The 16,543-nt window shown below is 39.5% G+C and overlaps 1 protein-coding gene across 4 annotated transcripts in view; it reads left to right on the top strand.

Moving 5' to 3' along the window:
* Positions 1-14,311, top strand: part of dlg2 (discs, large homolog 2 (Drosophila)) — a 177,485-nt gene extending 163,174 nt beyond the window's left edge. For 3 of the 4 annotated variants that reach the window (XM_039618617.1, XM_039618619.1, XM_039618618.1), the window contains 8 exons: positions 3,761-3,836; positions 6,464-6,560; positions 8,081-8,131; positions 9,225-9,326; positions 10,769-10,941; positions 11,172-11,281; positions 11,686-11,777; positions 13,651-14,311. In XM_039618617.1, coding sequence (XP_039474551.1) covers positions 3,761-3,836; positions 6,464-6,560; positions 8,081-8,131; positions 9,225-9,326; positions 10,769-10,941; positions 11,172-11,281; positions 11,686-11,777; positions 13,651-13,757 — 808 coding nt within the window. In that variant the 3' untranslated portion in view covers positions 13,758-14,311. The remainder of the gene's footprint in view (positions 1-3,760; positions 3,837-6,463; positions 6,561-8,080; positions 8,132-9,224; positions 9,327-10,768; positions 10,942-11,171; positions 11,282-11,685; positions 11,778-13,650) is intronic. The other variant, XM_039618620.1, reaches the window with a different exon arrangement.
* Positions 14,312-16,543: the final 2,232 nt, after the last annotated feature.

Here is a 16,543-nt window from a genome sequence, read left to right as displayed (position 1 = left end):
ATGTTTGAATTTTGATTCGTCTAACTTGTTTCCCTCCTAGTGTTTCATCCTCGTCTCTCACACATGTGTGTTCTCCCCAACCCTACATGTCTCTCGCCCTCTCTGTCCTCCCTCTGGTTCCTGGGTTTTGTCAGTCTGCGTCTCAGTGCGTGTTTCTCACACTTACAATTTTACTTTGATAGTCTCCCCCAGGTGTTTCCTCTTTGCCCTGATTCCCTTTTCATTTACTGTCTGTGTCTCCTTCCGTCCAGTGTCCTGATCGACCTCGGTCCCCGGTTGTGTGTTCTGGCTGTTTGTTTAGTTTTCCAGTGCCTCCCAGTTTACTTTTGTATTCTTGCCTTCCAGCAATAAAGCTTCACTTCTGCTAATGCCAGCTATATCTTTTGGTTTTCATGACTTGAAATACGAAGCCTTTTATGCAGTTTTTTGTCCCATTGAAGTGAATGGAGAACACCAGAAGTATAGTGTGTGTGTGTGTGTGTGTGTGTGTGTGTGTGTGTGTGTGTGTGTGTGTGTGTGTGTCATAGTGTAATCTCTATGTGCTTTATCCAAAGCGCACACTCTGTTGATTTACCTTCTCATTATTCTCACAGTGTTCATTCACTGTGTGTAGGGATTTGCTAGCTGCAACATTTTAAACATAATAGGCTTGATGTTCTGTCCTTCTACCCTCGCACAGATATAATGGGAGACAATCCCACCTTTGTCAACAATATAAACCATGTATTTATATATTTTTTAAACGCAAAGACAACTTGTTAAATGTCAAACGTCAAGCAAGAATGATCATTTATGAAGCATGAACTAGGCATAATTCAAACCCTGGACATTAGTTCTTAAAAAAACACAACTGTTACAGATTAAACACTGTCAATATTTCTGCTAATTTATTACAAGTCTGCAAAGTTTTTATGATTTCAGCAACTTTTCTAATATCGACTTCAGCTTCCTCACCTGTCTTCAGCAGACAGTTGAGCTTCTTCGCCACGCCAGTTTAGCTCACTGGGGTCAGCAGGCATCCTGAAAGTGGGCGGCATAGGTTCAATTCTTACTCTCAGCTTTTTCACCTCTTTTCAGCAAATTGGTAAGATACACTACTAAAAGTTTGGACACACCCTCTTATTTAATGGTTTTTCTTTATTTTTACTATTTCTACATTGTAGATACAAACTGAAGACATCAAATATATTAAGCAAAGAGAAAGTTGACAAATAACTCTTTGCTTTGTTGACAGCACTGCAAACACTCGGCCTTCTCTCAGTGAGCTACATGATGTAGTCACCTGACATGTTTCACCTCACAGGTGTGCCTGTCAGGGTTCATCTGTGGAATTTCTTGCCTTCTTAATGATGTTGGGACCATCAATTGTGTTGTGCAGACGTCAGGTTGGTACTCAGCTGACAGGCCTATTTGACAACTGTTAGAATTCATATTGTGGCAAGAACCAATCAGCTAAATAAAGAGAAACAACAGTCCATCATTAATTTAAGAACTGAAGGTCAGTCAGTCAGAAAATTGCTAAAAAGAATGTGTCCCCAAGTGGAGTTGCAAAAACCATCAAGACTACGATGAAACTGTCTCACATGAGGACGCCCCAGGAAAGGAAGACCAAGAGTCACCTCTGCTGCTGAGGATACATTCATCTGAGTCACCAGCCTCAGGAATCACCAGTTAGCAGCAGCTCAGATTAGAGCCCAGATAGATGCCACACAGAGTTCCAGCAGCAGACGCATCTCTACATGTTCAGAGGAGACTGTGTGAATCAGGCCTTTATGGTCAAATAGCTGCTAAGAAACCACGACTAAGGAAAAGCAACAAGGAGAAGAGATTTGTTTGGGCCAAGAAATACAAGGAATGGATATTAGACCAGTGGGAATCTGTGCTTTGGTCTGATGAGTCCAAATTTGAGATCTTTGGTTCCACCTGCCGTGTCTTTGTGTGACACCAAAAAGGTGAACGATGGTCTCTACATGCATGGTTCCCATCATGAAGCATGGAGGAGGAGGTGTGATGGTGTGGGGGAGCTTTGCTGGTGACACTGTGGGAGATTGATTCAAAACTGAAGGCAGACTGAACCAGCATGGCTACCACAGCATCCTGCAGCCACATGCCAGGACAGGACAATGAGCCCAAACACACCTCCAGGCTGCGTGAGGGCTGTTTGACCAAGTGAGAGTGATGGAGAGCTGATAGCCTGGCCTCCACAGTCACCTGTGGGTGGCTATAACTTGAAAGCGATCCAGGTATGAAGGGTGGCTATTTTGAGGAATCTAAAATATAAAACATGTTTTGAGTTATTTCACACTTTTTTGTTTACTACATAATTCCACATGTGTTCATTCATAGTTTTGATGCCTTCAGTAAGAATCTCCGATGTAAATAGTCAAAACACATAAAGAATTAAATGTGTCCAAACTTGACTGCTAGTGTGGGTGCTAGTACTAAAAATCTCAGACGAGTTTGAATCTCAGTGACCTCGGCCTCAAGGTCTGCCTCAATTTTCTGAAAATCTTGTGAGTGTGAAAACTCTAGAACAAAGACACGGGAGTTTGAAAGTGATGCAACTGGTGTGTCCACTAAAAACTTGGTGACCTTGACCTCAAGGTCAGAGGTCCTTTTGACAAAGCATATAGTTAGGGCTGGATCAGGTGACCCCGAATCATCTCTTAGTTATGCTGCAATAGGTGTAGGCTGCTGGGGGACTCTCATGATGCACTAAACATTTCTCCTCGTCTCGCCCATTTTTTCTTAATCTCTGGCTTTCTTTCGTCTTGTCTCCCTTCCCTCACCCCCCACCGTCACAGCAGATGGCCCTGAGCCTGGTTCTGCTGAGTGTTTCCCTCCCACTGTTGCCAAAGTGTTTCGTCTGATTGTTGGGATTTCTCTGTATTATTTAAGGGTCTTTTCCTTACAATATAAAGCGCCTTGAGGTGACTGTTACTGTGATTTGGTGCTAAATAAATAAAATGTAACTGAATTTAAAAAATAGAAATTATTTTGAACTTGATAACAAAGCGATGTAGGATTTTTAAATTCATACAAGGTGAATCTGGATGCAACAACTAGGAGCTTTTATGTTAGCTTTGAAGTGCTCCTCTAATTTCATTCAGCAGTGTATAAATGCAGGGGCATAATACTGTATTTGGACAGCTATTAAGTTTTTTGTCCCCTGAAGGAGCCTTTGTTAAAACAAGCTTAAAACTAGGTTTTTTTTTCAACTTCAGGTACTTTCAGGTACTTTCTTCAGGTGGTTTCTTTGCTTCAGATATTTTGAATGAAATTCCATTGCTTCGTTTCATCTGGGCTTGACTTTTGTGAACTTCTTTATTTAAAGACATTTTAAAACCTGTTTAAAAAGTCCTTTTTATTCATTGCTTATTACCAATGTTTCTTCGAGTGCTCAGCTTTCATAGAAAGGTGCTCAGTAAGTATCAGGAGTGAGGTAGTGGTAAGATCAGCAATACTGGAGAAAACTAAAAGCAGTCAGAATGGGCTGACAGGATGAAGTACAGTGCTGGCTTGACACACACAATGAACCCAATTCAGTAAGCAGTCTGTTACCACACACCTGATGTTTGCTGATAACATACTGGCCTACAAGTATCAGCTGATGTTTAGCTGTGATCACTGGAAAGGGCAGGAATACGTGTAGAGTAGAAATTGTTAAGACTTCCTTCTTCTCCTCACAGTTGCTAAACTTTATATATATAACTTTAATTCTAATGCTTTATAACCAATTGACTAGTTATTTCCTCAACAGGGTGGAAAGGAAAGAGCGGGCACGTCTAAAGACTGTTAAATTCAATGCCAAGCCAGGGTCGTTTGAGTCAAAAGGGGTGAGTACCTTGCAAAGTGGACATTTCTATTAGCGACACAGTGCGATGATCCACAGGCTAGTTCAGATAGAACTGAACATGTAGCATAAGAAGCTTAACCTTTAAATCTTTACAGCGCTGTTTGGTTTGCCATACAAACAAAGTTAAGAGACAAACATTTTTATGCCTTCATTGAACAAACAAGTAATCACTTCCAGTGCAGGCAAGTAAACCTTAAGTTTGGAAAAGTCCATCAGATCATTTCTTCTGTAAAACGTCTTCATTTGTATGTGTTTCAGTTCTCTTGATATTTTACTTGTGTGCTTTGATTTGCACCCTTGTTTAATCAGCCAACCTCTACTAAGCTTCAGGTCATGGACTTCCTGCCCCGACATTCTCCTGCCACATTTCATTTTTGGTTGCATCCAGTGATGACAATGTGCGCAGGCCCAGGGTAGTCTCCACTAGAGCTGGGCGATATATCGAGTTTTTTAAAAATATCGATATATTTTTATACGAGATATAAGATGTGACAATATCCTTTATATCGATATAGTCTATGTTACGTTATAATTATAGTTGCGGAGCCGCAAGTTTGCCTCTCTTTCGTCCACTTTTGTCTTTACTCAACGTTACTCAACCTCGCCTCTCCTTCACTGAACACAACTCCCCCTCCTCCCCCATCGCTTCACCTGCAGGCAGCGACAAGATGGACACGGCAAATCTCCGTTAATGAGTTACTGCGCATCGCCCGTGCGTGGGGCTGGACGGTGTTAACGAGCTAACCACGCTAACGAGCTAGCCACGCTAACGCCATGCACGGCCTGAAATCCTTTCATTTTCTCAAAAGTTGACTGCGCGCCTTTTGTATGAATTCTGGTTGTGCTTGATGACCGCGAACCGATTTTATGTGATACACGGCGCTCAGCAATCTGTCAAAAAATGTTTTAGTTCGACTTTGCTAAGCTACGGAGCTGCACCGCTTGATGGATTGTCGGAGCATTACGGCTACCGAGGAGCCTCGTGGAGTGATACGTACTGTGCTTCAACGTATTGTGTGTGTATAAGGACCATAAATGGCTCCTGTTCAGAGACATGGTTACGAAGCGGATTTCAAACTCCAGGCTGTCAGTCACGCAGTAGAAGTTGGGAACAGAGCAGCTGTGAAATCTGTCTTTGTTATTATGCTCAGCGTCTGTTAGTTTACATTTTGACTGCACAATTGTGAGCTCTTTGTTATGCACAAAACAACATAGTTTTCTTTTATTTATAGAGCATCATTATTTAATAAATACTCATAATTTATTTTTGAGTAGTTTTTTTCATGTACATCTATGCTGTATGTTAATAAAAGTGCCTGTGTGACATCTGGGACACAGCTTTGACTAAGAACTCTCTTTTTGTTCTGACTTTATGGCTTTAAAAAAAATATCGAGATATATATCTTATATCGCCATCCAGCTAAAAAATATCGAGATATGAATTTTGGGTCATATCGCCCAGCTCTAGTCTCCACCATACTTTACAGGTTTGTAAAGGTTTGCCAGGCTTTTAACTTCCAAATATAACACTGAGAATTTTTAGCTCCCCACAGAGCTTTGCTCAGTGTTGTAGATCATGCAGGTGTCTTTGGCTAGGTGAAGTCAGGGGCTTACTCATTTTTCCAGCCAGCACTGTGAGTGATTACTTGACATGAAAACCAAACAGTTTTTTGTGTTTAGTTGACTTCACACATTGTCAGGTGGTCAGTCAGGTCACCTACTGATCAGAAGGTTGGTGGTTCAATCCTTGCCTGCTCTAGTCTGCGAGCCAAGTATCCTTGGGCAAGATCCTAACCCCAAGTTGCTCTCCGATGCATCCATCGGAGTATGAATGTTAGCTAGAGAGCACTTACATAGAAAAGAGTGATTGAGTGGATGAGACAAGTTGTGTAATGTGCTCAGAGTAGAAAATAAGAACTATGAGTGCAAAGATCCTGATAATGCCACAAACCTTTTCTTACAACTGTAGATATACTTCATTTGTTAAACATATGCAGCAGCCAGTTTTCTGTTGATAATCTTACCTCCCACAAGTCAAACCTTCACCGCCTGTGAATTATCAGCTCAACTTCGTTTTTGAAACAGATGTGGTATATTTACAAAGCATCAAGTGCAATATATTCTACAACCATAGACACACATCAGCACATACAGGCAGGTTATTTCAGCTGTCATCCTCTCAAATTCCATCTTTTCCTTCTATTACTGCATGTTTTTATGTGTTCTTATGGAACCCTTATTCTTATATTTTATTTTTCATGGCATGTTCTGGGTACTTGTTCTCTCACTTTGCTTTTATTTTAAATGGGTGGCATGTCAAGAAGTGTGCAATCTCATACTGATTTATTTAGGAACACAGCAGAAGAAGCTCGGTCATTTACATATCGCTGTTGTTGTCTGACAGTCTTGTGATTGTCTTTAGTTTTTGGTTGATCTTATGTATCTGTGGCCAGCTCGGCTCAAAGTTTCACATATTATTAGGTCCAATTAAAACACGCAGCAATGATTAACACTTCCTTAACTTCTTGACATTCTACTTCCTGCAAACAGTTTTGTCTGCATGACAATGATACACCTGTTTGCCCCATGCTTTCTCTCCCTTCGCAGTCATTCACTGACAAACGTAAAAAGAATTTCATCTTTACACGAAAGTTCCCATTCTACAAGAACAAAGATGGTGAGCAGGATGGCAGTGATTCAGACCGTAAGTAAGCTCACAGACACATACGTGCTTTCATGCAGTCAGTGTAGGTCACATGTCAGGCCAGAAGGGAAACCACAGGTGTGTTCTCAAGTGTGGGAACCTCACGGAGGCCTTTACTCTTTGCAGTCATCCTTGTTTTCTGTCCTTTTCTGATGCAGAAATGCCATAATCACTGCTGTCATATTCACTGCTGTTCATGTTGTGGTGATATTATATGACCCAGTTTCCCTTCAGAGATCATCTAGGTACAGTCCAACATTTGGTATTTTGGCTCCCCCTGCTGGCCGCTCATTGTTTTGAGAAGGACAGATCTGTGGGCCGCATCCTCTCTCCTCATTTCCTCCACCTTTTGCTTATGTTGTGGCTGTCCTCCTTGCTCTCTTTCTTCTGTTCTGGCTCTCTGTGGACGGCCAATAGGACATCCTGGGGATAGGTGATGATGGGTATGGGACAAAGACATTAAGTAAGTTGGTCCATAAATGGTTCCTCCTTCTACAACCCCCCACCCCCTAATACAAAAAGCTTGTGTTGTCTGAATGTTCTTCTGCCTGCATTACTGCATGCTGCAGTTGTTGGCTTTATCTTGCTTCTTGGTTCACTAAAACATGACATGTGGCAGAGGTTTAAAAATGTTTAATATCTGTATAATGTCATGTAAGGATTTCAAGTAACCATCTTTTTCTTGTATAAGGTGAAGACTTTAAAGAATCATTTAAAATGCATCAGAGGTCAAATATTTAAATTAAACTACTGAAATCTTATTATATATATATATATATATATATATATATATTGAGTTAGTTTTTATGCTTTCGGTGGCTTCTTCCATTGATACCTTGGCGCGTCTGTAATGCTTGCATTATCTGAGAACTGCATGATTTGTTAAGCGTCGCAGGTTCTGCAGGACACAGTTATGACCTTGTATTCGGCCTAAGGAGGAACCACTGGGATCTCTCACGACTCCACCAGCATGACCTTTATTATTCCAGCCTTACTATGTGGATATTGTTTCATGCATGTTTGCATGGTGCTTTTGTTTTCGTTTATGAGCATAACAGCTTGAATGACAGTCTTAGAGGTTGCCACGGTTACATCTGTTTGTTTGGGCCTTCTACAGTAAAATGTCATTTGCTGTTGGAGATCATGTTTCAGCGTTGCGGGTATGTGTTTATGTCCAGTAGTTTGATTAGCACATGATTGCTAAATACTGAAAGTATTTAATTATGCGTGTTTCAGTACCTAAAATTCAAATCAAGACACGTTTTTAAGTTTACTAAATTAACTAATTATTAGCATTGACAACACAAACGCATCACTGAAACCAACGTGTACTTTTTTTGAAGTTTTCATTTGTAAACTTTAGAAGATACTAAAATATCTGTAAATGTAAAACATAAATACAATGTTGATTATTACAGGGTTATCTCGAACTGTTACATGTATTTTGATGGGTTTTTCTTTGTTGCCCACAAATTCTGATAGCTAAAGGTAGCACTATATTTTGTGAAATATCCCAACAGGAAGTCAAGAGGAAGTGATTCTCTCATATGAACCAGTAATGCGTCATGAAAGTAAGTCAAAACTTTGCTGTTCCAGTTATTTTTTATTATTATTAGTCCTTTATTTATCAAGGAAAAAACCTAATTGAGATTAAAAATCTAATTTCCAAGAGAGACCTGGGATCATGGCAGCAAAAGTCAAAAATACATGTACCACATAAGTACATAACAAATACAAAATCCCGCACAAACATGTGAAAAATACACAATAACAGTTCAGTTAAGAGCGACATTAAAAACAATCACACGGACTAACAGAGTTATTCTCTTCCTTAAAGATGGACTTAAACTCCATCAACATAAACAACTCTGACAGTTTCAGTTCCTTCTGCAGAATATTCCAGAAAACAGGGGCAGCGTTTTTAAAAGCCTTTTCCCCAATTCTGTTCTGATTTTTGGGGACAATCAGTTGTATGATGCTGTGAGAACAAAAGCTGTATTGGTTGTGGGTTTTTTTTAATTAATTAATTTATTCATTCTTTTGTGTCCTTAAAGCGAGCATTACACACATCAGCCACTGAGCATTAATGAGCTTCACTTTCAAGTTGTTGAGTTAAATAATACAAACACGTCACAGCTATCTCGGGCTTTGTGAACTTTGGCACATGCCACATTCACAGACAGTCACAAGGGTGGATGCATTGGGGGTAAGCCCATTCTGACACCTTGATTGGTTTTTTGGTTTTTATAGCTTCTTGAAATTATATATTTTGTTAAAATTTAGTTTCATATTTTTTTACAAACTATTTTTTTTTTCAAATAGTTTTTGTGTGCCAACCTAAATTCCATATTATTCCTCTTTTCTGTTAAGCAAACAAAACAGCCCAACTTTGTTTCTAAAATTAGGGATGGTTTTAATAAATTTTCTTACCACAAACTGCCCCACATGTGAAATCGAAATGTATAAACTTTGCAAGAACTGTACAGTTTCCCAGTTCCTGCTGTCTACTCTAGATATTTTCTTAATCACACTATTTATTCATTTTTCTATTACAAGAATCGATATATCCTTTGTAGATAACAACAACATAACTAAAGCTATGCTACGGTCCTCTAAGAGTTTACTTTTTATGAAATCGCTAAGAAGTCTGTGTTTTTCCTTTAGTTAACTATGCCAGACCCGTCATAATCCTGGGACCCATGAAGGAAAGAATCAATGATGACCTCATATCAGAGTTCCCAGACAAGTTTGGATCTTGTGTGCCGCGTAAGTATTTGACTTTGCATTGCTAATGTAAGGATGAAGTGGAAAACTGAAACAGGACATGTAGTATTCCAGTTTAATGGAAGAAATGTCTACGTCTGCATCCATCGGAGACCTTTCTGTGTAGAGTCTGCATGCTCTCCCTGCTACTGTCTGCGCTCTCTCAGGCTCCTATCCATCCGCAGTACAAAAACATGGATGTTTGCTTAACATGCATGCCTGTGGCCATTCTACAGTATGTCTGAATACAGTATGTGTGAATGTGAGAGTGAGCGGTTGTCTGTCTCACTCTGCTGGTGGTCTGCTCAGGTAGATTCCACCTTTGACCCTTGGACAGCCTGAATAGGCAGCAACTCCCTGCGACCCTAAATTAGACAAACAGTTAAGAAAATGGATAGATGGATAGAAAACTGCAGCTATTCCATCAGCAGCTGAGGGACAGCTCACACAGATTCCACCAGCCTTCTCATTGTAGTAAACAAAGTATATATGGTCTCCATTGTGAGAATAGATCTTGTAATCTTCTCCACACAGTACCAGAGGAACACCCACGAAGCATGGGTATTGCTGGTTTGTAAGAGAAAGCTGTCACAAGCTGACCCATCAGGATCAACCTTCTTCTTCTTCAGTTGTGTGTGTTGTGTTTGTCATCAGCTGCAGCAGTTTTGATTTTGCATGTTTTTATTTACCCATCTCTTATTTGAATTTACCCTTCAAACCATATAAAGCTGCTAACCGTTCAGGTTACCAAGGTAAGTGAGCCCATGAACTGATTCTCTCAACTTACTGTTTAGAAAGTCCGTTAAAGTGAAGTAGTGTGTTCCCATAAACAAGTCCATTCATCTTTTTGGAACCACAGTGTGTATATAATGTGGAATTTCTTTAAAGAGATCCATTCAAATTTACTTAAAGCTGTCATTGATATTATTATTGTTATTATTATTGTTGTTATTATCATATCATTATGGTACACTAATAATATAGAATTCTGTGCCACATCCTCTCCATATAACAGAGGCGCTTACCTGTGAGTTCAAAAACATGATCACGTTTACAGCTTGGTAATAACATGGTAAGAGTGGTTTTAGTATTAGTGTGATAATAAAGACAGAACATGCAAGTAATACCATCTACTTACTGAAGTAAAGGCCATGCAGTACCTTGGTATTAATCACAAGTATATCAGTATGACTGAAATGTATTTTACTTGTTCATTATTAAACTGTTATCCCAGCATTACTATGTTATTACTGTGCTGTGATGTGCTAGCAGTGTTTATCCCATGTTTCCAGTTTAGCCCTTTAATCTCTGTTGGATAGCTTTAAAGGTGAATTTGTTACAGTTAATGTGAGAATTGTAAAATGTGAGTGAGTTACTTATCCATTTAGATAGAATTATAGCAAATGTAAAGTTACTAAGAGTTCATGTACCTGCTCATACTGAAGATACCACTCGACCAAAGAGGGACTACGAGGTTGATGGGCGAGACTACCACTTTGTGATGTCGAGGGAACAGATGGAGAAGGATATCCAAGAGCACAAGTTCATTGAGGCTGGGCAGTATAATGATAATCTCTATGGAACGAGCGTCCATTCTGTCAAATACGTGGCTGAGAGGGTAAGATTTGATCTGTGTCTGAGCTCCGTTTGCCAGCAGCGTCACAGAGAAGCATTTAAAATATGAAAGTGTGCAGAGTGCAATATATTCTCTGAGAAATCAAAGCAGCTGCACTGCACTTTGCAAAGCAAAGAAGATTTAGAAACACATAAGAGTTCTTTTAAAATAATCTTAATATGAGAGCTAGTGTGATTCTGTGTGCTACAGCTAAACCTGTGCTTCTGTCTCAGGGTAAACACTGCATTCTGGATGTTTCTGGAAATGCTATCAAACGACTACAAGTAGCACAACTCTATCCCATCGCCATCTTCATAAAACCGAAGTCTATTGATTCATTAATGTGAGTATTCATGTGGTCTTTTGTCACAAACTACCAATAGAGGTTTTGTCCCACCCCCACACTATTACAGTAGTTCTTTAGAAGCACTATTCAGACATGCAATACTAGCAGCTGTAAGCCGATGGACACATGAATTTGTCAACTAAGCCATCCTGGAGTTTGCACAGACGTCTTCTGTCCAGGAAACAGTGAACCGCACAGTGAAATCAAACACTCCAACATAACAGCTTAGTTCAGCACAAGAAGGCCAGGTAGTAAAATCTTAACAGAAATGTAGGCCCAGGCATCTTAATCTGAAATAAAATAAGAGACAGGTGTGTTTGATTTGGTATGCGCACATTTCTTTTCATGTGTGTGTGTGTGTGTGTGTGTGTATGTGTGTGTGTGTGTGTGTGTGTATACAGGGCCATGAATAAGAGACTGACAGAGGAACAAGCCCAGAAGATCTTTGACAGGGCGATGAAGCTTGAGCAGGAGTTTGGTGAATTCTTTACAGGTACAGTATTAAAACAAACCATTAATACTGAATCACTGTAGCTCAAACATTGTTTGAACAGTGTCTAAATCCAAAGCTAAGGCATCAGTGACAGTATTGGTTAAGTCGGACAACTAAAAAAGCTTCTACTCCTCAATCAGGAGAACGACACGCTGTATAGAGTTTTGCATGTATAACTTTTCTACTTTTGCTGAAGTTTTGAAAGGTGTACATCAAAAACAGAAAGAAACTATTTAAAAATCATTTGAAGACTAATTCTATTGGTCTGGTCTGAGCTCACGACGTCACCAGATGCACAACATTAGGAATTCTAAACCTGTCTCAGTACCCACAGCTGAATCATGTAATAAATGAACTTGAGAAATCAAAGAAGGCGTTCGGAGCCTTCAGCTTTCAGTCCTCTCTTCTGAGGAACCAGCTCCCAGTTTGGATTTGGGAGACAGACACCATCTCTTAATTTATGCTTGCTCATAGTGGGCCCTCTGAGTGTTGGGGTTTTCTCTGTATTATTCTGGAGTCTTTACCTTACAACATAAAGCAACTGTTGTGATTTGACAGTAGATAAATAAAACTGAATTAGATTGACATGAAAAATTGAATTGAATTGAATCTGAGGTTTAACTAATGGATGGAGTCTCCTCGTCCCATACTCTGACATCAACCTTCCCGAGGAGGCTGAGGACTGTGAGCTGTATGCTGGAAAGCACTCTCCATTCCCCTCCTTGAATAAAGATGGAAATGAAAATTATCAACCTACCGAAGACCAAACTCTCATTCCAGCAACTCAACATGGCACTGGGTAGTATTTTATATGGCCCCCACACGCTTGTATGGAACCTCAGTAGGGTCCAGGTATCAGCTCATGCTGTCAGTAGTGACCCTGGACAAATGCAAACTAGTAAAGAAAATGGTCAGAAAAAGATGTCAGTGGCCTCCACGGGTTAAACCATTCCTGTTTGAGAGTCGTGTCATTGTTGGGCCTTTGGTGCACACGAGGCTAATTCGTTAACACCAAAGTAGCTGAAACAGATCAACAACGCATTCTGCTAAATATTCTGATTAAAAAGTGTTCCTTTCATTGTTTGAAGAAGCAGTGTAATGCTGTGAATGCTTTATTGTGATATACAGGACATTCATTGCTTAGATGCAGTATACTGTGCTGAAGAAGCCAAGACCATCCAACTCCATTCAGTCTACAAATTCCATAAATAAAGAAATTAAATCATGTAAAAAATAAAACTGTGGGCACTGATGCCAGTCTACTGTTTAAAACATATATGAATCACTCTGTCTCAATTCTATGTATCAAAAGGTTATGTAATATTTACCTGGACTGTTGATGCTTTCTGTTTACAGACAGCACTGCTGGAATTACATATTTCCACAAGCAAAGCCAGTAACTAAAAAATGTGCCACATAAGCATTATATCATGCTCCCCCAGAGGAATGTTGGCATGAATCCACCAGTACACACAGTATAAGGATCAAGGCTGCCTTTCACTGTAGTGTGCTTTCACATTCCTCATATTCTTCTTCTGTGATGGATAGGTTGGGAGAGTGACAGAGTTTACATTTGCTCTTTCTCTCCAGTACATGGACCACAAGACTCATAGAAAAGCTAATTGTAGAAGCTAAACAGAGACGCTAAATAACTCACCAAATCTAATAGCAAATGGGGAAAAGGAAATGCAGTTGAAATCCCCCAGTTTGAGTCAACTTCATATGAATCTGGGGTTGGGGTTGGTTTATTCCAATCCTACCAGCATATCTCAGGAATCTTCAAATCCTGGCTTCCTGAATAAAAACATCAATGTGTCTAACTTTGATGTATCTGTGTCATACAAGGTTCATTCATATGTTTTTTTATTTGCAGCACTGGTTCAAGGAGAAACCTTGGAGGACATTTATAACCACTGCAAACAGGTCATAGAAGAACATTCAGGACCCTATATCTGGATCCCCTCAAAGGAGAAAGTATAATAGCTCATTATGCTGGAAGGGAGTCTGGACTTTTAGGATCTAGTAATATAAAAACTGTTTGGCAACAAATAGTCTTTATAAATACATATTGTGAATATGTTGCGTTTTTTTATTTGTTCATTTGATCTTGTGTTTGATTATTGTTTGTTTTTCACTTAACCTAAATGTTCCTGAATGTAAACCACAAAAATGTTATAAAGTTTTAGCTCACAAAGTATGTATATTTGCTTTTTTCTTATTTAAACAAAAAGTATAAAAACCAAAATAGATTTGGGCATGTACGGTGCAGATATCTTTGCTTTGTCAGCAATGGAGAGAAACCCAGTGACTGGACTTTGACATCCTTACTGTCACTGCACACTGCAACTAGTAAATACTGCTGAACACTGCTTTGCTTTGTGTTTATTTACAGTATCATTTCTACCTTAAATGACTACCTTCACTCTTTTGACATGACACTAAACATTTGTGAGAAAATTGTTTTGTTGTTTCATGTTGTCGGGGGCAACATTTATCCAGATACTGCTGTGCCAATGCTGAATCAAGAAAGACAGCTGTTTAGACTCCAGAAAGCTAACACTTTATTTTCCTAATAAAATTGCTTCCAAAAGCATAGATTTATTTGCTGTAAATTCAGCTGTGATTCAAAAGTCCTTTATAGAACATATTTAATTTAAGAGATTAGTGTAATGTGATCTATGGAGCTTGAAAAGAAAAGCAACTTGACTTCTTTAAGTTTCGTGAAGACATTTCACTTCTCATCCAAGAAGCTTTTTCACTCCTAAACCAAACAGTGGAGAGTCTCGGGTATTTAAACCCTGGTGGGAGTTGTTCCTTAACCTCCTAGGACCTGGCGTCCACATATGTGGACATCACATTTTGAGCTATTTAGACCTAAATACTCAATTTTGCTCTACAAGGGCCTGATATCCACGTACGAGGACATTATACTGCTACTGCTCTATCGAAATTTTTAACGAATATCCTCATATGTGGCTCTCATATTTCTTAGACACAAAAATCCGGTAAAAAAAAAAATCTGGTGATTCTTTGTTTTTACATTCATCAGGTCCCAATCAGCCCAAATATCAAAGAGAAATTAAAAATGCATGCCGTGGAAGAGTTCAGGTCTTAGGAGGTTAAGAGAGTCGCTATTGATCATATGTCTCATCAAATGAGCCATGTTGTGAAAAAGGGTGTGGTCATTATCAGCAAGGCGTCGGGTGAAACCATTGTGACACCTTGCCTCATGCTATCATGTGACCTTTTGAGATCAACTGACGCAAGATGTGAGTGGGCGTTAAGGTGCCTGGGAAGGGATTTCAAGAATGGATTATAGGTAAGGCACCTGCTCACTGTGATGGGTTTTTTTAAGTATGGAATTGTGATTACTAAGAACAAATCTTTTGCGATCAATAGTAAGAAACTACAGTGTAGTTGTAAAAGCAAAAGACCATAACCTGTTTTAATTTAAAATTATAAAAGTATGTAGTTGAAAAAACAAAGCTATCTCACGAATCAAATTTTGACCATAATGTAATGAAGAAAACAATGAACTTTTTCAACTTTACATTTGAAGAAGAGGACACCAAAGTAGATGGCTTGTCTCTTGATATGTGCTTTGTGCGTGAGATGTGCGATATATATGTACATATACACACACACATATATATATATATATATATATATATATATAAAAAAGGTGGTGGCTAACCAACCGGACATAGTGGTGGTAGACAAACAGAAGACGACGGCCGTAGTGATCGATGTAGTGGTTCCGAATGACAGCAATATCAGGAAGAAGGAACACGAGAAGCTGGAGAAATACCAAGGGCTCAGAGAAGAGCTCGAGAGAATGTGGAGGGTGAAGGTAACGGTGGTCCCCGTGGTAATCGGAGCACTAGGTGCGGTGACTCCCAAGCTAGGCGAGTGGCTCCAGCAGATCCCGGGAACAACATCGGACATCTCTGCCCAGAAGAGCGCAGTCCTGGGAACAGCTAAGATACTGCAGAGGACCCTCAAGCTCCCAGGCCTCTGATAGAGGACCCGAGCTTGAAGGATAAACCGCCCGCAGGGGCGTGCTGGGTGTTTTATATACACATATATATATATATATATATATATATATATATATATATATATATATATATATATATATACACATATATATACATATATATACACATATATATATACACATATATACATATATATACACATATATATATATATATATATATATACATATATATACATATATATACACATATATATACATATATATACACACATATATATATATATATACACACATATATATATATATATATATATGATCTCACTGAGGGGGTTCAGGCCTATGCAGAACAGCCACCTCCTGTACATGGATGACATCAAGCTGTATGCCAAGAGTGAACGAGACATCGATTCACTGATACACACTACCAGGCTATACAGCAATGACATTGGAATGTCATTCGGGCTGGAGAAGTGTAGTCGGATGGTAACAAAGAGAGGGAAGGTAGTCAGAACTGAGGGGATTGAACTACCAGAAGGCAACATTGCAGACATAGAGGACAGTTACAAGTACCTGGGGATCCCACAGGCGAATGGGAACCATGAAGAGGGCGCTAGGAAAGCTGCAACCACCAAGTACCTGCAGAGGGTCAGGCAAGTCCTGAGGAGTCAGCTGAACGGTAAGAACAAGATCCGGGCCATCAACACCCACGCCTGCCCGTGATCAGGTACCCTGCTGGGGTAATAGGCTGGCCAAAGGAGGAGATAGA

The sequence above is a fragment of the Oreochromis aureus genome, linkage group 10 (genome assembly GCF_013358895.1).
Source record: "Oreochromis aureus strain Israel breed Guangdong linkage group 10, ZZ_aureus, whole genome shotgun sequence".
Classification (NCBI taxonomy): domain Eukaryota; kingdom Metazoa; phylum Chordata; class Actinopteri; order Cichliformes; family Cichlidae; genus Oreochromis; species Oreochromis aureus.
This window is presented reverse-complemented; position numbering and strand designations above follow the sequence as displayed.